General features: G+C 36.6%; 3 protein-coding genes across 4 annotated transcripts in view; 1 reads left to right on the forward strand and 2 right to left on the reverse strand.

Moving 5' to 3' along the window:
• Positions 1 to 1,027, reverse strand: part of LOC136834842 (cilia- and flagella-associated protein 161) — a 128,326-nt gene extending 127,299 nt beyond the window's left edge. Inside the window, 1 exon segment of the mRNA XM_067097623.1 lies at positions 824 to 1,027. Within this exon segment, the coding sequence (XP_066953724.1) occupies positions 824 to 892 (69 nt within the window). The 5' untranslated portion in view covers positions 893 to 1,027.
• Positions 1,028 to 1,788: 761 nt separating this feature from the next.
• mRpL54 (mitochondrial ribosomal protein L54) lies at positions 1,789 to 7,893 on the forward strand. Of its 2 annotated transcripts, none has more exons than XM_067097624.1 (4): positions 1,789 to 2,101; positions 3,607 to 3,656; positions 5,862 to 5,997; positions 7,689 to 7,893. In XM_067097624.1, the coding sequence occupies exons 1-4, from the start codon at positions 1,969 to 1,971 to the stop codon at positions 7,799 to 7,801; spliced, it is 432 nt and encodes a 143-aa protein (XP_066953725.1). In that variant the 5' UTR covers positions 1,789 to 1,968; the 3' UTR covers positions 7,802 to 7,893. The 2 variants fall into 2 exon arrangements, with proteins under 2 accessions (XP_066953725.1, XP_066953726.1); XM_067097625.1 differs by lacking the exon at positions 1,789 to 2,101 and adding an exon at positions 2,167 to 2,225.
• A 3,167-nt stretch (positions 7,894 to 11,060) lies between these two features.
• LOC136834844 (CD109 antigen-like) overlaps positions 11,061 to 19,427 on the reverse strand; it is a 252,263-nt gene continuing 243,896 nt past the window's right edge. Inside the window, 7 exon segments of the mRNA XM_067097626.1 lie at positions 11,061 to 14,150; positions 14,573 to 14,678; positions 15,064 to 15,247; positions 15,559 to 15,755; positions 16,562 to 16,723; positions 16,913 to 17,151; positions 18,838 to 18,971. Of these exon segments, the coding sequence (XP_066953727.1) occupies positions 13,966 to 14,150; positions 14,573 to 14,678; positions 15,064 to 15,247; positions 15,559 to 15,755; positions 16,562 to 16,723; positions 16,913 to 17,151; positions 18,838 to 18,971 (1,207 nt within the window). The 3' untranslated portion in view covers positions 11,061 to 13,965.

Raw genomic sequence — 19,427 nt, forward strand, 5'->3', positions numbered from 1 at the left:
CACATACTTGGAATCCCTATTAAAGAATGCACTAGGAAAGGACCCGGTTACCATATAAAAGTTCGGACGTGGGTTGCTGGAAACTGTAGGCCTATAAAGGACAGTTATTAAGTGAGGGGAGTTCCATGGACGGTAATAGGCCTAAGTCGTTAACTCAAGACAGTAACATAAACACTAGTGTTTTCTGCTGCAGTCAAAGTTTTGGGTCCTTCAAATATCACTTCCTATCCTAGCCTATTCAGGTGAAAAAAGTCACAGACTGGTTCTCATAACTGCAAGAGGTCAGAAATAACCTAACTTAGGAAAACAGCATTTTTTTCCCACTATGGAGCAGAGTCTACTTTTCGTAAAACTTAAAAATATTTGGCTAGGCCTATGTAGGCTGGGCACTGACTCGATAATTACTGGCTGTGTAATGTTTAATTACGACCGTTGTATTATATCACAGGTGAATAACTGTGGCCTATTTTTTAAAACAATAACAATACTAATAAAAACATCATTAAATAAAGTTATGTTGAGATTGTAACACTTCATTCTGAATGAAATGTAAACAGCAGGCCTGTCCGTATCTACGATACAACAATCGTATGCAAATTTATCGTCTTGTAATTACAGTCAGTGATGTTCCAGAGCAATCTTGTAAGTAACAGCCTTCCCCCGCCCCAAAATAACCCTTACATAGCTCCACTTCGTTAAGTATATTGATGTCTCGTGCATAATAAAGTACTTTACGGGCGGGTCAATGTACTCTACTCAAGTGTACTTAGCACTAGACAAAACTGGGACTAGACATGTACAGTTAACTCATTATCCTACTCACCTCTTCCATGAGCCTGTTCTCGTACCAGTTTCCCACCCTGACGCGAGAATGGTAAGAATTCCTCGCCATTTCTTCCCTAGATCGTTAAACAGTGAACAACACAACCCACCAAGCTCCTTGCATAGGAGAACACTGGAAAGTAGAGTTAGTAAACAGTCTTCCCTCCACGCTGTTTACCTCGTTGCCATGGAAACGCTCGAGGTGAAGACGTGCACGTTTTGTTGCCGAGTTATAGTTTGATATATTATAAGGTCTCTGGTTTAATTGGGGGTCTTCGGTTTAATCAGAGGTCTCTGGTTTAATCCCGAAATGCAAATAGATGTTCGTTAGAAAAGATAAATCGAATATAAAAGTTTTAGGCGTAAGAAACGTAACTGAATTCGTTGCCGTTCTTAAACTACCTGATCATCAGTCACGGGCTTTTGTTGCTAATTCATTTACGATATGCGCACAGTTTTTGGTTAATTTACAAAGTTCGTATGTCTATTTTAACGCTATCTTTTTATTGTAAGCCTTATTAATTACCGTTACTCAAAACTAACCATTATTTCAGAATCATACAGAAAAGAGTCAAATTCTTTAACCTATACGTAAGTGGGTACATTTTAAGGGTATCGTATCATCTGCAAAACTGATCTTTTGAGAGTTCTATATTATCCACCGATTCATTTAGTTACAAATGAAATTATAAGGTAAAAAAGTATTAAAAGTAATTTACTCTACTGCACTAGGGTAATGATTTTCTAACCAAAATCTGATAATGGGAACTCGCGTACAAGTGAAAATTTTCCCGTATCCAGCTGTTTCAAATAAGTGTTAGAATGAAACTGAATTACTAGACGGAATTCTATAAAGAATATAGAAAACGAAACTAAAAAAAATCAGTATACAATATACACTGCCTCATGAATTTATACCGCATTTCAAGCGGTAGAATATTTGGTAAAAACACGAATCCCAGATTTGTCGACGATCATTCCATTATGTAAAGCAATCAGGTATTTACAGTTTCAAAATAATATCTAAATTATTTATAAGAAATCTACTGACAAGTGATAAAAGAGGCATTTAATACAATTACGAACTAAATGCCATAACTCACGTCCTCATTCTCTGCCGTAGAACTTCCGATGTAAACAAACGCAATGGCCTGTTCGGCAATGGCTGGACCTAAAGTTTTCAGTTTTCTCGTCCAAAGGTCTTCTGTAGCGCTAGCATGCCGCCCAGCCCTTCCAGTCTGCTCGTATATTTCGCAAAGGAATTATGCTAAGCCACTGGGTAAGTTAAAAACGTATTATTTAATTAGGTTTGAGGTCAGCCAAGGTTACGTCACCGGTAACTCGCCGTAAGCTTAAATGTTGATAGGTCGGTGGTCCAAGTCTCATTTGGAGAAGAATGGAAGGTATTAGGGCCTACAGAGCAGATTTAAAGCTGCCAATAGTTTTTTTTTTTGTTTTTTTCACCCTTCAGGTAGGAAAGTGTAAGGGTGAGTGTTAGACCTGGGCTAGATTCGGGAGGCTGGCGAAGCTACGCGGGCTACTTGACACCCCATGGAAAAGTGCATTTTGTATTACCCAACACTGCTATTTTGAATCATAAACAATAAAAACAACAGTAATTGACGACTTAGCCGATGTTTAGTTTCTTCACAAAAAAAAATAACAAAGACGTGATCTGCAAGGCCAATAAGCCTGTACTGTACACGTTAACATGTACACTGAGCCAATAACGCAGAACATGTAGCCTACACTGAACCGATAACACAGAACATGTAGCCTACACTGAGCCAATAACACAGAACATGTAGCCTACACTGAACCGATAACACAGAACATGTAGCCTACACTGAGCCAATAACACAGAACATGTAGCCTACACTGAACCAATAACACAGAACATGTAGCCTACACTGAGCCAATAACACAGAACATGTACAGTATACTGAGCCATCATGTCCCATGTATTGGCCAGGCTTTGGCATCCATCTTGAGCAACATGAATGGAACTATTCTAGCCACAAATTGTCATAAGTAATTACGGAAGTGCAATACTGCAAAGGCTTTGTGTAGGCTACTGTCATGTAGGCTAGGCCTTGTCAATTTTCCTGGGTAGACTGTCGGGCACTGCTTACCTTGACATAGTTTAGCTACTGACAGTTCCAGATTAAGCCAGTTACTGGTACTTCGTTTGTTTCAAGTCAAAGACAGAGTTCTTCCATCTTGCAGAAGTTTTGGCAATATCTTGCCATTAAAGATATACTGTATCTCCCATTTGGTTATGGTTTTAAACTTATAGGTCATTAGGCCTTTGTGAACTGTAGAGTTAGATCTTTCATGAGCAAAATATACTTTGTCCACTGTTTTCAGAATTACTGTTCATGCTGTGATACTCAACATTGTGCTATTTTAGAGTAGAATACTTGTACTTTGTTGTGATATGTTTAAAATACTAAACAAAAACAATGATGAGTTGAAAAACACCGAAGATGACACACCAGAGCAGCCTAACAGACTTTATGTTGGATTAGGATGCCTTGTGAGTGAGTTATAAGCTAACCAAAAATTCAAGGGTTATTTAGCAGTCGTACTGTAGATTCAGTAAAAAAACTTGAGACAGTAATCAATGGGACAAGGTAATTCATTTTGTGTTATGGCATTTGGCTAATATATGAAGCATAATCTCTGTTGATTAATCTTATTTATATATATTTCTTGTTTTATTTATATATATTTCTTGTTTTACACAGTACCATACCCGTATTACAAGTTTCTTGTGTTTTTCAGGTGCCCCAAAGAAAGGTAAAGGCAAACTTGGACCAGCCTTAGAAAAAGTGGTAAGTACATCCTTCTATTACAAATACAAGTGCTTATATATTTTTTTTATTAAAGAATTTAATAGTATTTATAATGATTATACATTCCTGTTGAACAAATAAAAAATCTATAAACTTGCTTAGGAAGCTCCAAACAGAATTTAATGCCTTATGTGACAAGAGAGGGGGAAAAAAGAGCAAAGAATGAGGAGTGAACGTAACATATATAATGGAAAGTGAGTATATGTAATACCAAATGACAAATGAAATCATAAACAAACAAATAACAATTAAAAGTTTTAATGGACACAAGTATTGATGATTGCACCCACAAATGAGAGAGCTCAAAACAAAGTCTGGAAGGCCAGGGTACAGAGGCTGCGGCAGAGCCCAAGCTAAAAGAATTTGGGCATGTAATCACCACCTGGTTTAAAGTAACTAATGTATGTGATATCCTGAGAATACCCAGTAGCCGTAAATAAGGGTACAGATACTTCAGCCAGTTATGTAGATCAGTTATTGTTACTGTATACTGCAGTGCAGGTATATTTTTTGGAATTACCATATTCCATAATTGTCTCTTACTAAATCTGCCCCTTATATTCCTGGAACTAAGATCGTCATTGAAATACACTAGTTCAGAAAGGTATACTGGTTTCACTTTCTCTTGATAGCACTGTTATCATTGTTTATTTTGGAGTACTGTACAGAACTTATGCAAAACTGTTAAATTGATATTTCATTTTCAAAGCACAGTAACCCCTTGATCATTCACACTATTACATCCAAGGAGCTTGCAAGTGTATTAGAAATGGGAAAAAAAGGAATATAGTGACTATGCTTACTTAGGTTATGTTACCTGTAGGCCACCGGAAAATCATTGTAGCTCTGGCTAGCCTATGAAAGTTTCAAATAAGAATTGTTCATGCAGTTTTTATTATAATAAGTGTATTTAAAACACTATAGCAAAAAATTGATGACACTTTAGCAAGCAAAATGTGTCTTTCAAGAACTCTGTTAATTGTAGCCTAGCCTCTTGAATCTACAGTATGTATTCATGATCAAGAGATCACTATCAGCAAACACATGACACCCATTGGTATTGTATTATGTGCAATTTATGTACCTGTTTAATAAATGCTGTGTATGTATAAGTGTAACAATAAAATGGAAATGCCGTGACCTGATTGTGTATGATGCAGGACGATAATGCACAAGTAAGTGCGATGCGAGTCTGCTGTATATTATAGATATGTTGTATGGATCCCATTTTCTGTTTACATTACAGTACATATGTATAGTTATGTTGACTGCGCTGCATCCATCTTTTATTTTAATCCATTCCTTTCGGCCTTTTCTTACCCAGCTGTCCAATTTCTTTAAATTTACTTTGCTCCCTCATATTAATGAACACAGTACATCCTTTGGGCCAGTCCTGGGGGAATCTAGACTCAGAACTCTCTGGTGTTATTAAACCACTCAGACATATGATAATTATTTGTATATTGTTCACATATAAACATTCATTGTTCACTGAAAAACCCGTAGTGATGTTGTAGGTATTAAATCCTCTTGCAAGTAATTTTGTACAAAGCCCTTCAAATACTTTCTTAGGTGACATATACATTTTGAATATGATTTTTGACTACTTCAGGATTATCATAAAGCTCTTGAGAAGGAAGCTTGTCTTATATTGGAAAACAGCAGTCATTGCAATAATTGTGTTGTTACTCTGATTTTCAGTTATGCTTTATCATTTAGAGCCTTTTAATGTCGTTTTATAGTTATGGATTGTTTGAAAGGGTAATATGTTTAGGATCTCATGGTGGTCATACAAAAAATTTATCATTAATGGAAAGGTGAAAACATGAGTGAAGTTGAGTCAGAGATCTTGGACAGTTATATTGGACTAGTAGACCAAATGGAATAAAGGACAGTCATAGGCAGAAAGTCGTGCAAACAGAAGTTGCAAAGAAAATCTCTCTCAAGACGCATTATATTCTTAGTTGCAGTAGACATTATGATGTTTTTTATACTCACAACTTTTGAGTTGGTGAAAGCTTGGTCATTTCAACTAAATATCTTTTACATGATATAACTTAAGATATATTGTTTGAGAAGACCTCACTGAAATATCAAGAAGTTGGGTTACTGTGATATTATTTTGTTATTTGTAATAATAAAAGTTTTTCAAAGAAATTATGTGATATTTATTTTGATTTTTAGAAACTACCAGTTGAGACAGACCCCCAGAAACTTGTCGGTTATGTATGTGGCTCAAATCCGATAAAAGAGAACCCAGAAGACATCAGATTGAAGGATGATTCCGAATATCCAGAGTGGCTTTGGTCGTTAAGAACAGGTAAGTTTGTCTCCCGGTTTTGCCGTGACATTGAATTGTATATTAAAGGCTGCTAACTGTAGGGTTTTAGATATTAAATTTCTTTTTTTTTTTTAAGAATTTTTTTTAGAGTACATGGGTTCCCCTTGTAGGGGGGTTAGTGCTGTCAGTGCACCTCATACTGTGTGCTATAGACATTACTTAAGGTTCTTTGCAACATATCTTGGGCCCCTAGCTGCAACCCCTTTCATTCCTTTTACTGCACTTCTGTTCATATTCGCTTTCTTCCATCTTACTTTCCACCCTCTCCTAACAGTTGATTCATAGCGCAACTGCAAAGTTTTCCTCCTGTTACACCTTTCAAACCTTTTACTGTCAATTTCAGCTGCAGTGCTGAATGACCTAATACATCCCAGCACTTGACTTTTCTGTTTTGTTCTACATGGGTTACATCTTATTAAGAAGACTTCAGCCTCATGTTTCATATTCATATGCATCTTACTACATTGTCCTTCATAGATATGTTCTGGTCATATGCTGATGAAAGTCCTTGTTTTAGAGACTTACATTTGAGGCAGTTCATCCACAATTAGGTAACTACCTACCTACCATCTGCAGCAGAAATGTTCCTTAACGTGGTCACAGCACTCTGAGTGATTGGTATGGAAATAATTGTCCTTTTCATTTAAACCAAGTTTCATTGTATGGATGACTTAGGTTTGTTAGGAGTTTAGTTTATTTCATTGTTTTTCTGCTTAATTTCTTACCCTACCCTTAATCATGTAAATTTTATAATAGACAGTGAGTTGCATGTAGGTTTTGATTAAATTGAAATATGTATTCCACTTTAGTTTCATGTTCTTGATATCAGATATGTTCCATATAATAATAATTATAATAACAATAATAATAATAATAATAATAATCATGCCATAGAAGCAAGGGAAGATTTGTAGCTACTGGCATTTATTGATTGATCATGGTTTGTTTTGTATGAATATTCTGAGAGGGTGAGATTGGCAAGATTTTTCACAAGACTTGCGACCATGAGTTCCTGTCTGATGTGATCCAGGGTGCAGTTACTCCTAAAATAGTTAATGAAAGATCTCCAATGTTATTTTAATTCTGAAATTTATCACTTTCACACAGCTATCGTTTTTGTGTTAATATTTTTACTGTGATCGTTATTCTGATGGGGGGTTTTGGCAGTGTACCTTCATTGCACTGACACTTGCAGTGTCCTTTGTGTGGTACACAGCAGATGGAACTAGTTTCCTGTCTGCCCTCCGATCTTAAAAACTCCTGAGGCTAGAGGGCTCCAAATTGGGGTGTTGATCATCCACCCTCCAGTCATCAACATACCAGATTGCAGCCCTTTAGCTTCAGTAGTTTTTATTTAAGGTTAAAGTTAGCTATGATTGTGCATCTGGCAATGCTATAGGACAGGCCACCACTGGGCCATGGCTGAAAATTTCATGGGCCGCAACTCGTATAGTAATATACGCTGTACAGAAAACTTATTTGCACCAAAGGAACTTCGGCACATTTATTACTTGTTTTCCTTTTGCTTCTCATCTGTTCATATTGATCTTATTTTGTGAATCTGTCCAACTTCTTCAGATTTCTCTAATTTTCACAAATCCGTCAGGTGATTGAATGAACATCGTCTGAACATCATTAATGTCTTAAGAAAAAAATTAATTCTTTTTCAGGTAAACCACCACCCCTAGAGGAAATGGATCCTGAGACAAAACAGTACTGGCGACATTTAAGAACCCAAGTTATGAGGAAAAATAATATTTTGAAGAAGGCCAGGAGACGATAAGTACTGCTTGAAGTATATATAGTTTTTTTAATAATATTGGGAGAGAAGTTATGTAGATGCAAATATTATAGCTTGAATAAAAGGAAACAACATTATTTGTTCTCATTTTAAAAGTGTAAGTTATGAAATGTCCAAATGTTTTAAACGTTTGTCACAGGTTTTACCAGGATTGTAGTGTCTCCTGACCACTTAGTCTCATTATTTTTAGTATAATTTGGCTGGCCTGAAGAGTTTCTCTTATAGGTGCCAAAATTGACAGGTGATATTTGAAGAAACTAGATATTCATGGGGAAAATATTTGAAAATATTCACATGGAAAGAAATCAAATGAACTGATGGAATGAAATGAACACTAAAGAAAGATATGGTTTTTGTAGTCATTGGATTTTCAGGAATAGTTATATGAAAGACAAAAAATGAAGTAGAGTTACAGCAAAATTCTGTGTATGCAAGAATATACATTTTGAGACTGTAGTAATAGTAGTAGTAATAATAATATTGTGCTGGTCTAAAAATCAATATTGTTAACATTTTGTATATCAGGTTGTCCTTGTTTTGGAATATACTGTATGTCCAATGAATCACTTTTTGTCTTTCCTGTCTTGGGCACTTCTGGATGGAATCTGATCCAGCCTGTATGTACTTGAGCATATCTCGCTTAATTGACTACTGTCCCTCTCTCCAGTCTCATTCTTAACCGTCCAGTTCTTAATGATATCTTTTAAAACTTAGAAGTCTAATGGGGTAGTCTTGAAATTTTAGTTCTGAAGTTTTAATTCAGTATTGTTTTAAATTTGTAAAAATTTGTCAATAATTCCTCGCCACAAGCTGAGTGGATTGAAGACCTGTTGCATGTGAACCCACTGCTTGTATGCTCATGATCCAAAGATTATGCACACAATTAAGCAGTTGGGCAGCACTGGCTCAACTATGGTTCCTGGCAAAATATGGGTGGAATAGCTGGGAGCAATCCTTGTATCCAAGACAGAGCATGCGGAATGACCCACTGGGTTTCAGTGCTTGGCGTTTAGCCTAAAATCCCTATTCTGTTCCATTTCAAGACAGCAGACTGAGATGGGGTACCAATTGTGCTCAGTGGGACCCTTGTCAGCTTGGACAACAGATGATGGATCACCTGTGAGTGGTCAAATACTGCTGCATGTTACAAGCCTTCATGGACCTCCTCCTCTTTCTTCTACTTGAGGAAAGACAAAGTAGATAAGGAGGAGGGTGAGGAAGAGCTCTGTGAAGAGGAGGAGGAGGAGGAAGGAAAGAGCTTGTGCTGCTACTCCTTGCCCCTAGCCCATGCTGTACCCTCTTCTGAGGGTGTAGCTGTAGACAGTTCTGCCGAGGCATTTTCTATGAAGAGGATGGCAAGTACTGATAGCTGAAAGCCTGGACTTCATACCAGCTGCAGCAACAGCAGGTGGTAGTAGTCAGTTCAGTAAGAGCAGGTGTATTGATCCTCCACCTCCCTACAAACCCACCTCTCAGTTGAGAGAGGGTGTATTAATGGGGAGGTGTTTTGCAGCAAGGAGGAAGTGATAGGGTAACTCAGGTAGCTTACTTCTTCTACTGAAAACTTTTCTACAGCATCATTGGGCTTTTTTGTAAAACTATTTGGATGCCAGAAGTGAAGATGAAACCATTGGCCCTTTGAAACTATGCATAGTAAAATTTATATAATCCCTGTTTGTATGTATGGAACTACATTTTTCTGCATTTGAACTTAGATTTCTTTGTTTCACAAATGGCAAATAAGGTAACAAATTCACAAAAAATAGAAGGGTACTAGAAAATAATTAGACACAATTTGTAAACCTTTAATCATATACAATATAACAACATCACAGCATTCAACATTTTTTTCATATATTCATTATATTTATGCATGTACTATATACACAGTATATATATACACACTCAGACACACAAGGTTCAGAAACTTAAAATATGTCGCTGCAGCACACAAACCTCTTCATTTTTACTTATGATTTAATGCCCGGGAAGGCAGAACGACCAAGGCCTGAATGTCTTTTCATAACAGCCAAGTAGCAACTAGTGCTGTGTGAAACATCCTGTTACAGGGGTTGTTTATTTTATCTCACTTGCTCCATTCTTAGTGTTGGTTATGTTTATGGTAGCAAGTACATTATATTCATCCAAGTGCATTATTTTTTTTATTTCTTGTAACGTACTTAGCAAAGGTGATGATTTCCATGTGTTTGAGTTTGGTAAAGCTGTCAATAAGTCACAAAATGTGCGGACCCTGACTTGGAACTAGGTTGGTGGTGAAGGTCTTGAGCTCACTTACTGAGAGCAGTCATAGCTGTTTTGACTTCTTACATGTGGATAGACAGTGAAAAGATACCATAATGGCAAAAGAAAATTTTCATTGCTATAGTACATCAAACTAGTCTGGGCCACTAGATAGGTGGTCATGGAAATTTTATGCCCTTTGTTGAAAACAACCCATTTTAGGCATATTTGTAAGGGTTTCTTGTATGGACACAAAACAAATACACCACCTCTTAATAGTACCCTCACTCCAAGCTTGTTTGACTTCTGCACACTTACCGTTTGCCAGCAAAAGCCAATAGTCAAGTTCTTTAAGTGAGACAGGGGAATCCCCCTACAATAATTTAAGCAGATACTCTCAGCTCTTGGTTGTTCTTCCCTACAGGATGTCAAGACACATGTAAAAACAGAGGACTGTATTTATGGAACATAATTATCTAAAAAAAGAAACTTTTATTAGATCAAGACATGTCACCAACTTTGGTCATGTTGTGCTAAGAACAGCAATGCTCACTACTTTCTGTAAGTTGGAATGAAATAAGCTTCTAAACATATATCAAAAGCAGAGGTGTTGACTAAACCAAGTAATCTACAGGAGTTTGACAGAATAGGTACTATACTTGTACGCTAAACATAAATTCTATATCATCGGTAGACTGCATATCCAAGTATGCCTACTTTATGACTTTACAGTAAATAAAATAGATGCACTACCCTATGTAATCAGTAATATGATGGCTAATTCAACAAAGTTTACAATACATGTCTGTATCATTTTATGATACCAAATCCATAGTCATAACACATTGTAACTACAGCGTTTTACACAGTACACACTTAATTATATTCAGGAAACAGGATTCACTGAATGTCTCAATTTACCCAGGAACTGAAGAAGGGAATTCCTGAATTATCTACCTGCAGTAAATGATTAAAACACTTAGTGCTGCAGTTCAGCTCATTTTTTTTTTTATTTCTGATTAGGAAATTGCTAATTTTCTGTAAGTTGCTTCCGGAAATTCTTTATCACGCACAAACTTGAGCAAGTTTGCACACTGCATCAAGAAACTGCCCAAAAACTTTCACCTATTTGCATCGCCCTGAGATGTGCACTTATGTCGTCCGTGGTGAATGCAAAGTACAAGTGCCTTAAAACTTTCACATGCTGTTTGTGTATTTGTCTTTACTGTTTCAGGTGATTTGACAAACGGACTTGTGTTCTATGATGAACTGGGGTTGAATATTTTCCTGTTCTGTTACAGTAATTATGGCTTGCTGGTCAGTGTTCCAACTGGATTTTGATTTCAGTTGAATATTTTAATCCTTTATTTCATTTTTAATGACGCAGAGAGAGGTATTGCAACTGCGGTCACTTTCGTCTGATGCCACAAGTAGAATAAATAAAATGTTCCATTTTAAAGTCTGAAGTCATTATATGCTAACATCTTAATGCTTTCCTGGTAGAGCCATATTTCAGCATGTTATCATTACTAATGTTTCTAAGTCAGTTTTACCTTCATATACAGTATACATACTGGTAACTGCTGGAAAAAATCATCACTGAACAGTTAATTTTAGCAAACCTATGAATATTTTCGAGATGTAGGGAAAAAAACAAATTTCAAACAAGCCCTCATACTTGAAGCACATTTGTCATAGGGAAAAAACAAATTTCAAACAAGCCCTCATACTTGAAGCACATTTGTCATAGGGAAAAAACAAATTTCAAACAAGCCCTCATACTTGAAGCACATTTGTGGTAGGGGAAAAAACAACTTTCAAACAAGCCCTCACACTTGAAGCACATTTGTCAAGATGTTAACTTCATGAAGTGTATAATTCATTTAGTCAATCATTATTATATACAGAATACATAAAGGAAGGAAGTGTAAATGAACAAGGTAATTAAACACCTGTATTATGCTTCACTGTCATAAATTCAGCAGAGTTAAGGGGACTGCCTGTATTTTTGCATTAAATAAATAACTGCACACGTACATCGTCCACTATGAAATAAATTAAAAGCAACAGCTTTGAACACTTTCCAGAAGCCTCTACTAGGTCAGATACTAAAGCATTTGTAAATGTCTGTACTTCAGTAACCATAGCACAGTCTGTTATATTCATCTGCTCCTACTGTTTTGTGATTGTAATCTGTCTCTGTCTCTATGGTAATTGTATTACAACATATCTATACAAGACCCTAATGCATGTCTTTTCTGATGTAGGGAGGTTTTTTTTAGTAGATGCTGATATGTTCTAACCTTGAGTTTGAGTGGGAGATGGCTGTCACTGAAACTAACTTTTTAATAAAATTATTTATATATGGAGTTCATCAAAATTATTCATGATCTCTGTATGGTGAAGCTGGTATAGTAATCTAATACTGTACTGTATTAGTTTGAGGACTAAAGATGGGAATGACTGCATTTTGCAGTAAAGTATATAGGAACATAAAACTGATGGGGAGTTTTTAGTATTTTGAAATTGTTTTTCCTGGTACGGCATAATGGAATTATGGTGTATTTTGGATCTGGTAAAAAGAAAAAGAATACGGCTCTCTCCAAGTTACCTCTGGCAAAAAGAAAAAGAATACGGCTCTCTCCAAGTTACCTAAGTTTGTGATATTCTAAGGGCAGGCAAGTCATGGCAGTGTTTCACGTTTAAAAAGTAAATCCTTAAACAAAACCAGTTACCATCAATAAGCCTGTTTTTATACACTGCGCAAACCACCTAAATCACACATTTTCTGTATACCTGATCACCAGTTATGGTCACCAGAATTAGAACATGATCATAAAAATATGGCTTCAAGATTATCTGAACTTTCCTATAATGGCAAGGATGTCTTCCTTCACCTAAAAGAAAAAAATATATATATTTAAAGCAGGTCCCTTTAACTGATCACAGAGTCCAAATACTGTGCTGTTTCAGTTTTGTCTTTAAGAAATACCATTAAGAAAAATAGTGCATCTTTGAAGCTTGTGCATCTTACTATAAAAAGTTTGCAGCAAGCGGGGTCTGGGTCACGCCTAGACCCCACGTACAAATTTATGGGGAATGATCGAGTTATTTGGCATAACGCTGTCATGGTTCACTGGCATAACCCTAGCAAAAGTTACTTCTTTCAGTACCTTCAACATCTGAAGAATATTGTTGGGGTCACTTCCGTCTCCGCAATACGACTACAAAATTAGTCTACGTTCCACTGACTGGCACTTTTGATCAAAATATCATTTTGGGATTTCAACATGGCAAGATATCATTGCAAGCAAGCCTTAAAATGCACTGCAAGTCATACCAGTATTGTGATGAACGTCTCTAGCAACGAGTATTGTCGTGAAACAATATAATGCATGGATGACACCCCTTGTTTGTGTACAATGATTGTTTAACAAATTTCATCAGTATAGGCATGCTCACCTCCATCTATCCTGTAAAGATGTTTATTCTGAACAAGATTTTCTAATGAAATACTTTCATTATAAATTTGAGCTCCCAAGTTGGTAGTTTGTAATCATCTTTATGAACTAGTTAAATGATCTGAAACAAGTATTACAGATCAGAATTCTCAAAGGATATCTGGAAGTGGCACCACTGAAAGACAACACTCCATCCTGGGATAGGTATGTGGAAGCAGCGTCAGTGAAAGACAAAACACCATCCTGGAAAAGTTCCGTACTCGCTAGAGTACTGTACATCTAAATGACTTCGTTGCAAGCCGGTCCACAGCTTACTAGAGTGTGACTATGCTGATTACTGATGCTGGTTTCAAACCGAGCATCACAGCACAATACTGTACAGATTTGTCTTGACAAATGGCGTGACGTGATTCTCTAACCAAGTAATGACTACCAAAACTTAACTTACATAGGAAACACGCATATCCAGCACATTACCATTAAGGTTATGAACGTCATAAGGTTAGAACAGTGTATGGAAAACGAAGCGCTGTACGTTGGACAGTATGGGCACTGGTAGGATCCGCACACTTCACAGATGTCCAGCAATGACAGTGGTGTAGCATTGATCATAACCATCTCAAAGTGTTCTGAAACATATTACAAGAGTGTAGGTAATTTTATCTGGAGAACAGCGAATTGTCAAATTGTGTCAAGTAGCTGGTATGCAAAAGTTTATCCAAAGGGAATGGATGTAAAGTAATAGGCAGGGCATGCTGTAACTGGTGTCCAATGGGACACTCCAAAGAACCTTTAGTGCTGTTTACAGAGTGCCATGTGAGGCAGTATCCCCCCCCCCCAGGTAAAGAACATTTCATATATTTCTTGAATGTGAAACACAGTACAGTGTATGACTCCTATTTTAATGTAGTAGGTTGTTTAAGCAGACCACTGAAGTATACCAATTTAGTGCTACATGATCAGCAAGAGCTTAGGGATTACTGAAAAGCAAATATTTCTATCAGATACTTTGATATAAAACTGATCTGTTAGTACTTGTGATACCTCTTACCTGGAGCAAAGAGTTCCAGCACTTGTGCCGACCGGACACGAGTCAGATTTGCTGTGGGATACCACCGCTGTATTTCATAGGTGAAGCATTGTCTGTGAGATGGAATCTACAAAGAAAAGGAGATACAGCTCTGATGATCACAATGGTATTGCACCCACATGAAATACTACCAGGGAAATTCATTAATAATGCATAGCAATTCTTTCAGTATATTAAGTTATGAATACAGTAATGCATCAATTTTGCCATCACAGAACATTTATTATAAGAACTCTATCAAATATATTTCAGTATGAAAGAATATTTCTTCTTGCAGCAAATGTAAACTGCTGATACCTGTATTAGTTTGACATAAGTGCACCCCCTTGTTTTGAACACTGCACAAGTTCTCGTAAGTGTAATTTCAAAGTCAGCATACCTGTAGTACAATTTACAAACAGAGCTGTACTAAAGAACTTTCCAAACAAAATGTGCAATTCATTTAAACCTACGTATTCAAACTGCCAGAAGACTCGAGACTGTGTTGTGTGAACATTCCGTAACTGAGGGAAGCTTTCGTTTCTGATGCTGACGACTGTCTTCTCGGCCCAAGGCTGGAAGAAAATGTATCCTGTTGGGTTCTCAACCTCTACCATCGCGGCATGGCTTGTGTTTCCGTCATCAGTTGCAATCCACCTGGTTTTGTACAGTATAAATGTAGTAGGGAATGGATGATGACTTGGAGACATAAACCTTAAACTTCATTTTCATGTTAAGCTACTTGAACATACAGTAAATAAATTTTGTTAAATATTTTTCGACCGAGTAACAAAAATATTTACCATGCATCCTGTTTTTAAATCTATCCCATAATACAATATCCCTGTTATTAAAGGTTTAAGAATAACTAGTAAATGCAAAATAGTTTAATTGATTTCAAGCTGTCGTTAGATCGGTTTTTTATAAATTCAAGTAAATGTGATTTCTCATTCTCCAACTGGACTTACTTGGCACAAACAGTTGTCGTTATGAGTGATTTGTTCCTGAACTGATGATACTCCTCTGTGACACTGAGATCAAAATACTTTTTGTGTGGCTGTTCAATGAACCTGAGGACGTCCACACCGTATGATACATCTAGCTGTACAACTGCCTGGCCTGAGCCCTTTGCCACAAGGTTTACATGACCCCAGACATTTTCCAGCTGAAAAAAATAATAAAAAGCTCAATTTGTAGCTCATCACTCATATTTCAGATTACTGTACAGTAACCTTCTGCCTTGAATTGTTATTCATATTTATCCTTCTCATAACACATGGACTTGGGACTGGGCTTTTGATATTTTCATGGTAGCCCTCAAACAACAAATGGTTAGGTAATCCCTTTTAATTATGAACATCATTATCCATTTCCTCGCAACTTATTACAAAACACATTTTCTCCATTTTCATCCACCTAAGCCTCTTGAGACTAATACCAGTTTACATAACTTTCACATCAGTGAGTGTCAGCCCAATCTGCTTCCCTTCACCATTCTTAGATGAGCACAACCCAAAAAGAAAGTTAAAGTTAAGGCCGTTGCTGTTGGACATACCACATTTTCCCTACCCCATGAACACCCCCTGACTTTCAATGTTTGGCAGTTTACAGATTAAAACATGCCAAGTATATGTTCTTTATCTACAATCAAGTCCTTGAGGTATCCTTGACAATCTACTCAAAACTTTCGGAGACTAAATAAGCAGGATTCCTCCCTCTCCTTGACTGAATTAATTTTACACAAACTTTCAGTTGAAGAGAAAAGAAGCGGGTAAGCATACCTATTACATTATACTCTAATTTCCTGCTGAAACTTCTGCAAATTCCTGTGCATGTTTGAGTCTATTTCAGTATTACTCCAAGTTCTTAAATAAACAAAAAGTACTCCATGAGAAAATCAAGCTAATTCATTTTCACTCTCCTAAGCTAAGTTATGGTACTCAGATTACAGTCATAACAAAGAATGCTTACCCTGAAATTATGAGTAGCTACTGGAGTTGCGTTCGTGATTGTCACATGGAATGGGGTCATTGGCTGCGCTGTGACTTCAAAAGTGCATTCCATGTTCATAACATCTTGTATCCTGGCTCTGAAAGCATACTCTGCCAGGGCTTGCATTGCTACTACAGAGTCCTGAAAAATAATGTTTCAGATAACATTATTAGCCTTTGTCTTCTTTTACTCTACTGTTCTGTCAAGTTTTTTAAAATTTTTGTGTTGACTTTACACCCAAACATGCATCAGGCTAGAGCCTCTGACACAGACCCCAGAATGCATTTTTAAGAGGAGGATACTCGACATAAAACTGAAAGCAATACTAACGCTGGTCGAAATGAAAGCGCTCTCCCAGTCTCTAACGGCATTGAGCCAGCGCATGATTCTCTCGGTGTTTTCTGTGATGCCTTCTCGCTTCAGGAAAAACAGGAGTGCGTAGCTCGTGGTTTCTACGGCATGTGCATCATACTGCTCTGGTTCCTTTGGGAGCAAGAAAGCTCTCTGATTGTTTTCCCGACGGCGGCCGTGCACGTTGATTGGGAGAAGAGACCAGTAGGACATATCACCTGTCAAAAAAGATTTTCTTTTAACTTTTGCATATGGGACATCAAGTAATATTTTGGCATGTCTACACCTTATATTTATATCATGTTTTCTGATGCTTACCACTCTTCAACAATGTTAGCTTAATGTTTAGTAATGTATAGCAAATATTTTTACATAACATTTATTTGGCTATTAATTTACTAAAAGTAAATTTAACGCCCACAGTAGTAATTTACATGATGTTTATATAGTTCCTTCTTAAAGTACACTATAAGGATGCTATCATATGTGTCTTGAAAGCACTAACTGATCTGTACCAGACTTGAAGGAAGTATCTTGAAAGAACTTATACAAACTTAAAAATTAACTTCCAATTATCATGATGTTATATTTATATTTAAAAAGTATAAAATACATAATCAAAATTAACTTAGAACTCTAAATACTGTAGACAATATCAGCTTCTATGTCTCCCTTACTACTGTATATCTCTCAAGCAATTTTCACTTGAATATGCAGAGGTGCATAAAATGAAAACTTGAACATAAAATGTGGCATTTTCTACAAGCAACATACTGATGCAGTTAGGTGATTTTGTCCAATTATTATGACATATTTAACTGTAAAAACCACAAAGATAATATTCATCTTGAGGAAACAAAGCAACAAGGAATGAGATGCAAGTCTTCATCATGTGCTCAAATTGGCACATGTGATCTGTCTAGATAAAGTTTGTATGTTAATTATGGCATCAGCAGTTACATAGAATTTTTTTATGAAGTTACAAAGGCATGTAGATAACTGTACTGTACGTACTATGCATGCTTGACTTGTCCATTTCAGTTAAGGGAATAATTAAAGTATATACTACAGACAATAACATATTCATGGCAGTTCAGACAAAAAATAGCTATCAACCTAATGTGAAGCACATTAATTCCTTTTGTTTTATTTAAAATAACAATTCCCATTTTCTTGAACTCATGTTGGTGAGAACTGAGACAATCTCTTGGATTGTAAACAGGGGTCTCTTGTTTCAAGAAAAGAAGTAAAGAGGAAAGACAAAAGGAGTCAAGAGAAAACGAGTGGAGTACAAAAGTATATCTGGGTGCTAACTACTCTTCAGTAATTCTCTGGATACACTTGTTTGATTTCATTGCCCAAAAATCAAATAATTATACAGATATACAAATAAAGTTGGACACATCCACTTGCAATGATTTCAATTTGAGCGTGTTTTGTTTTTATCATTACTCAAACTGTACACACTAAACTGCTGAGCAAACTTTCACAGAATACTGTATAACACCTATGAGAAAATACAGAAAGCTGAAGGAAGAGCAACAGAATAAGATACATATTAATTAAAGGGAATATACACAATGCTTCTTGTGGTCAGGTCAACAATGGTACCTCGTTCTGATTAGGGGACCCGGGTTCGTTTCCCGCTGCCAGACATCACAATTTCTTCATATTTCTTGCACTTGGATCTTAAGGCTTTGTAGAGACAAGCGTATCCAAAAAAACGCAAACAATTTGAGAAGTTAAGAGGGCACTGTGGCTGTTACAATTACATATGTATCTGGTAAAAAGGGACCAGTAGATTTTACATATATGCTGCATATGTATAATCAACAGAACCTACTAAACATCCAGCTGTTTAATCCCTTTTCCCAGAAGTGAAAATAAATAAATAAACAGCTCACCAAAATCTTTCCTCTTCTTGAGCAGCAAGCCAACAGCCTTATCTCCTGTTACACTGCCAACTGAAATCAGGGCATATGCAGTGAGGGCCAAGTGGTAGCAGTCACTCAAGTGTGCCACTTCCTTTTCCAAGAACCTGCAGAGAGAAATAAGAATCAGCAATGATTACCATACATATTTATCTTAGTGGCTGAGAGAATTTTAATTCTGTGGATACTAACAATCCCTGCAATTATTCTTTTGCAACTGCCACTCTTTCATATACACTTTTCACTTTTCCATGATCTTTTGTCTCTTTCAACTTATTATCTATAAGGTTATTTATCACTTTTGAGGACAAGTACCACTCCTTCCATCCCTATAAGTGAAAACATGAACAACCACAATAAGAGTAACATAACATCTCAACCTTATTTAGGCCACAGCTTCCTACCTGACACACTTTAACCTAGGTAACCTCACCCACGATGCTGTGTCCTACAGATGCTTAACTGCATCTGGTATGCTAGACTGATGAACTGACCAGAATATATGAAACCCTAAATAAGAAACAGATAGGACCAGTTGTTTGGGATATACCAGCATGACAATA

The sequence above is a fragment of the Macrobrachium rosenbergii genome, chromosome 54, assembly GCF_040412425.1.
Source record: "Macrobrachium rosenbergii isolate ZJJX-2024 chromosome 54, ASM4041242v1, whole genome shotgun sequence".
In the NCBI taxonomy this organism is placed as follows: Eukaryota; Metazoa; Arthropoda; class Malacostraca; order Decapoda; family Palaemonidae; genus Macrobrachium; species Macrobrachium rosenbergii.

What these genes read in the sequence shown, in the direction of transcription:
- mRpL54 (XM_067097624.1), top strand. Translation starts at nt 1,969, where the DNA reads ATGGCCTGTTCGGCAATGGCTGGACCTAAAGTTTTCAGTTTTCTCGTC. An exon ending in GACCAGCCTTAGAAAAAGTG is followed by an intron (nt 3,657 to 5,861) that starts GTAAGTACATCC and finishes TTTGATTTTTAG; the next exon opens with AAACTACCAGTTGAGACAGA. An exon ending in GCTTTGGTCGTTAAGAACAG is followed by an intron (nt 5,998 to 7,688) that starts GTAAGTTTGTCT and finishes ATTCTTTTTCAG; the next exon opens with GTAAACCACCACCCCTAGAG.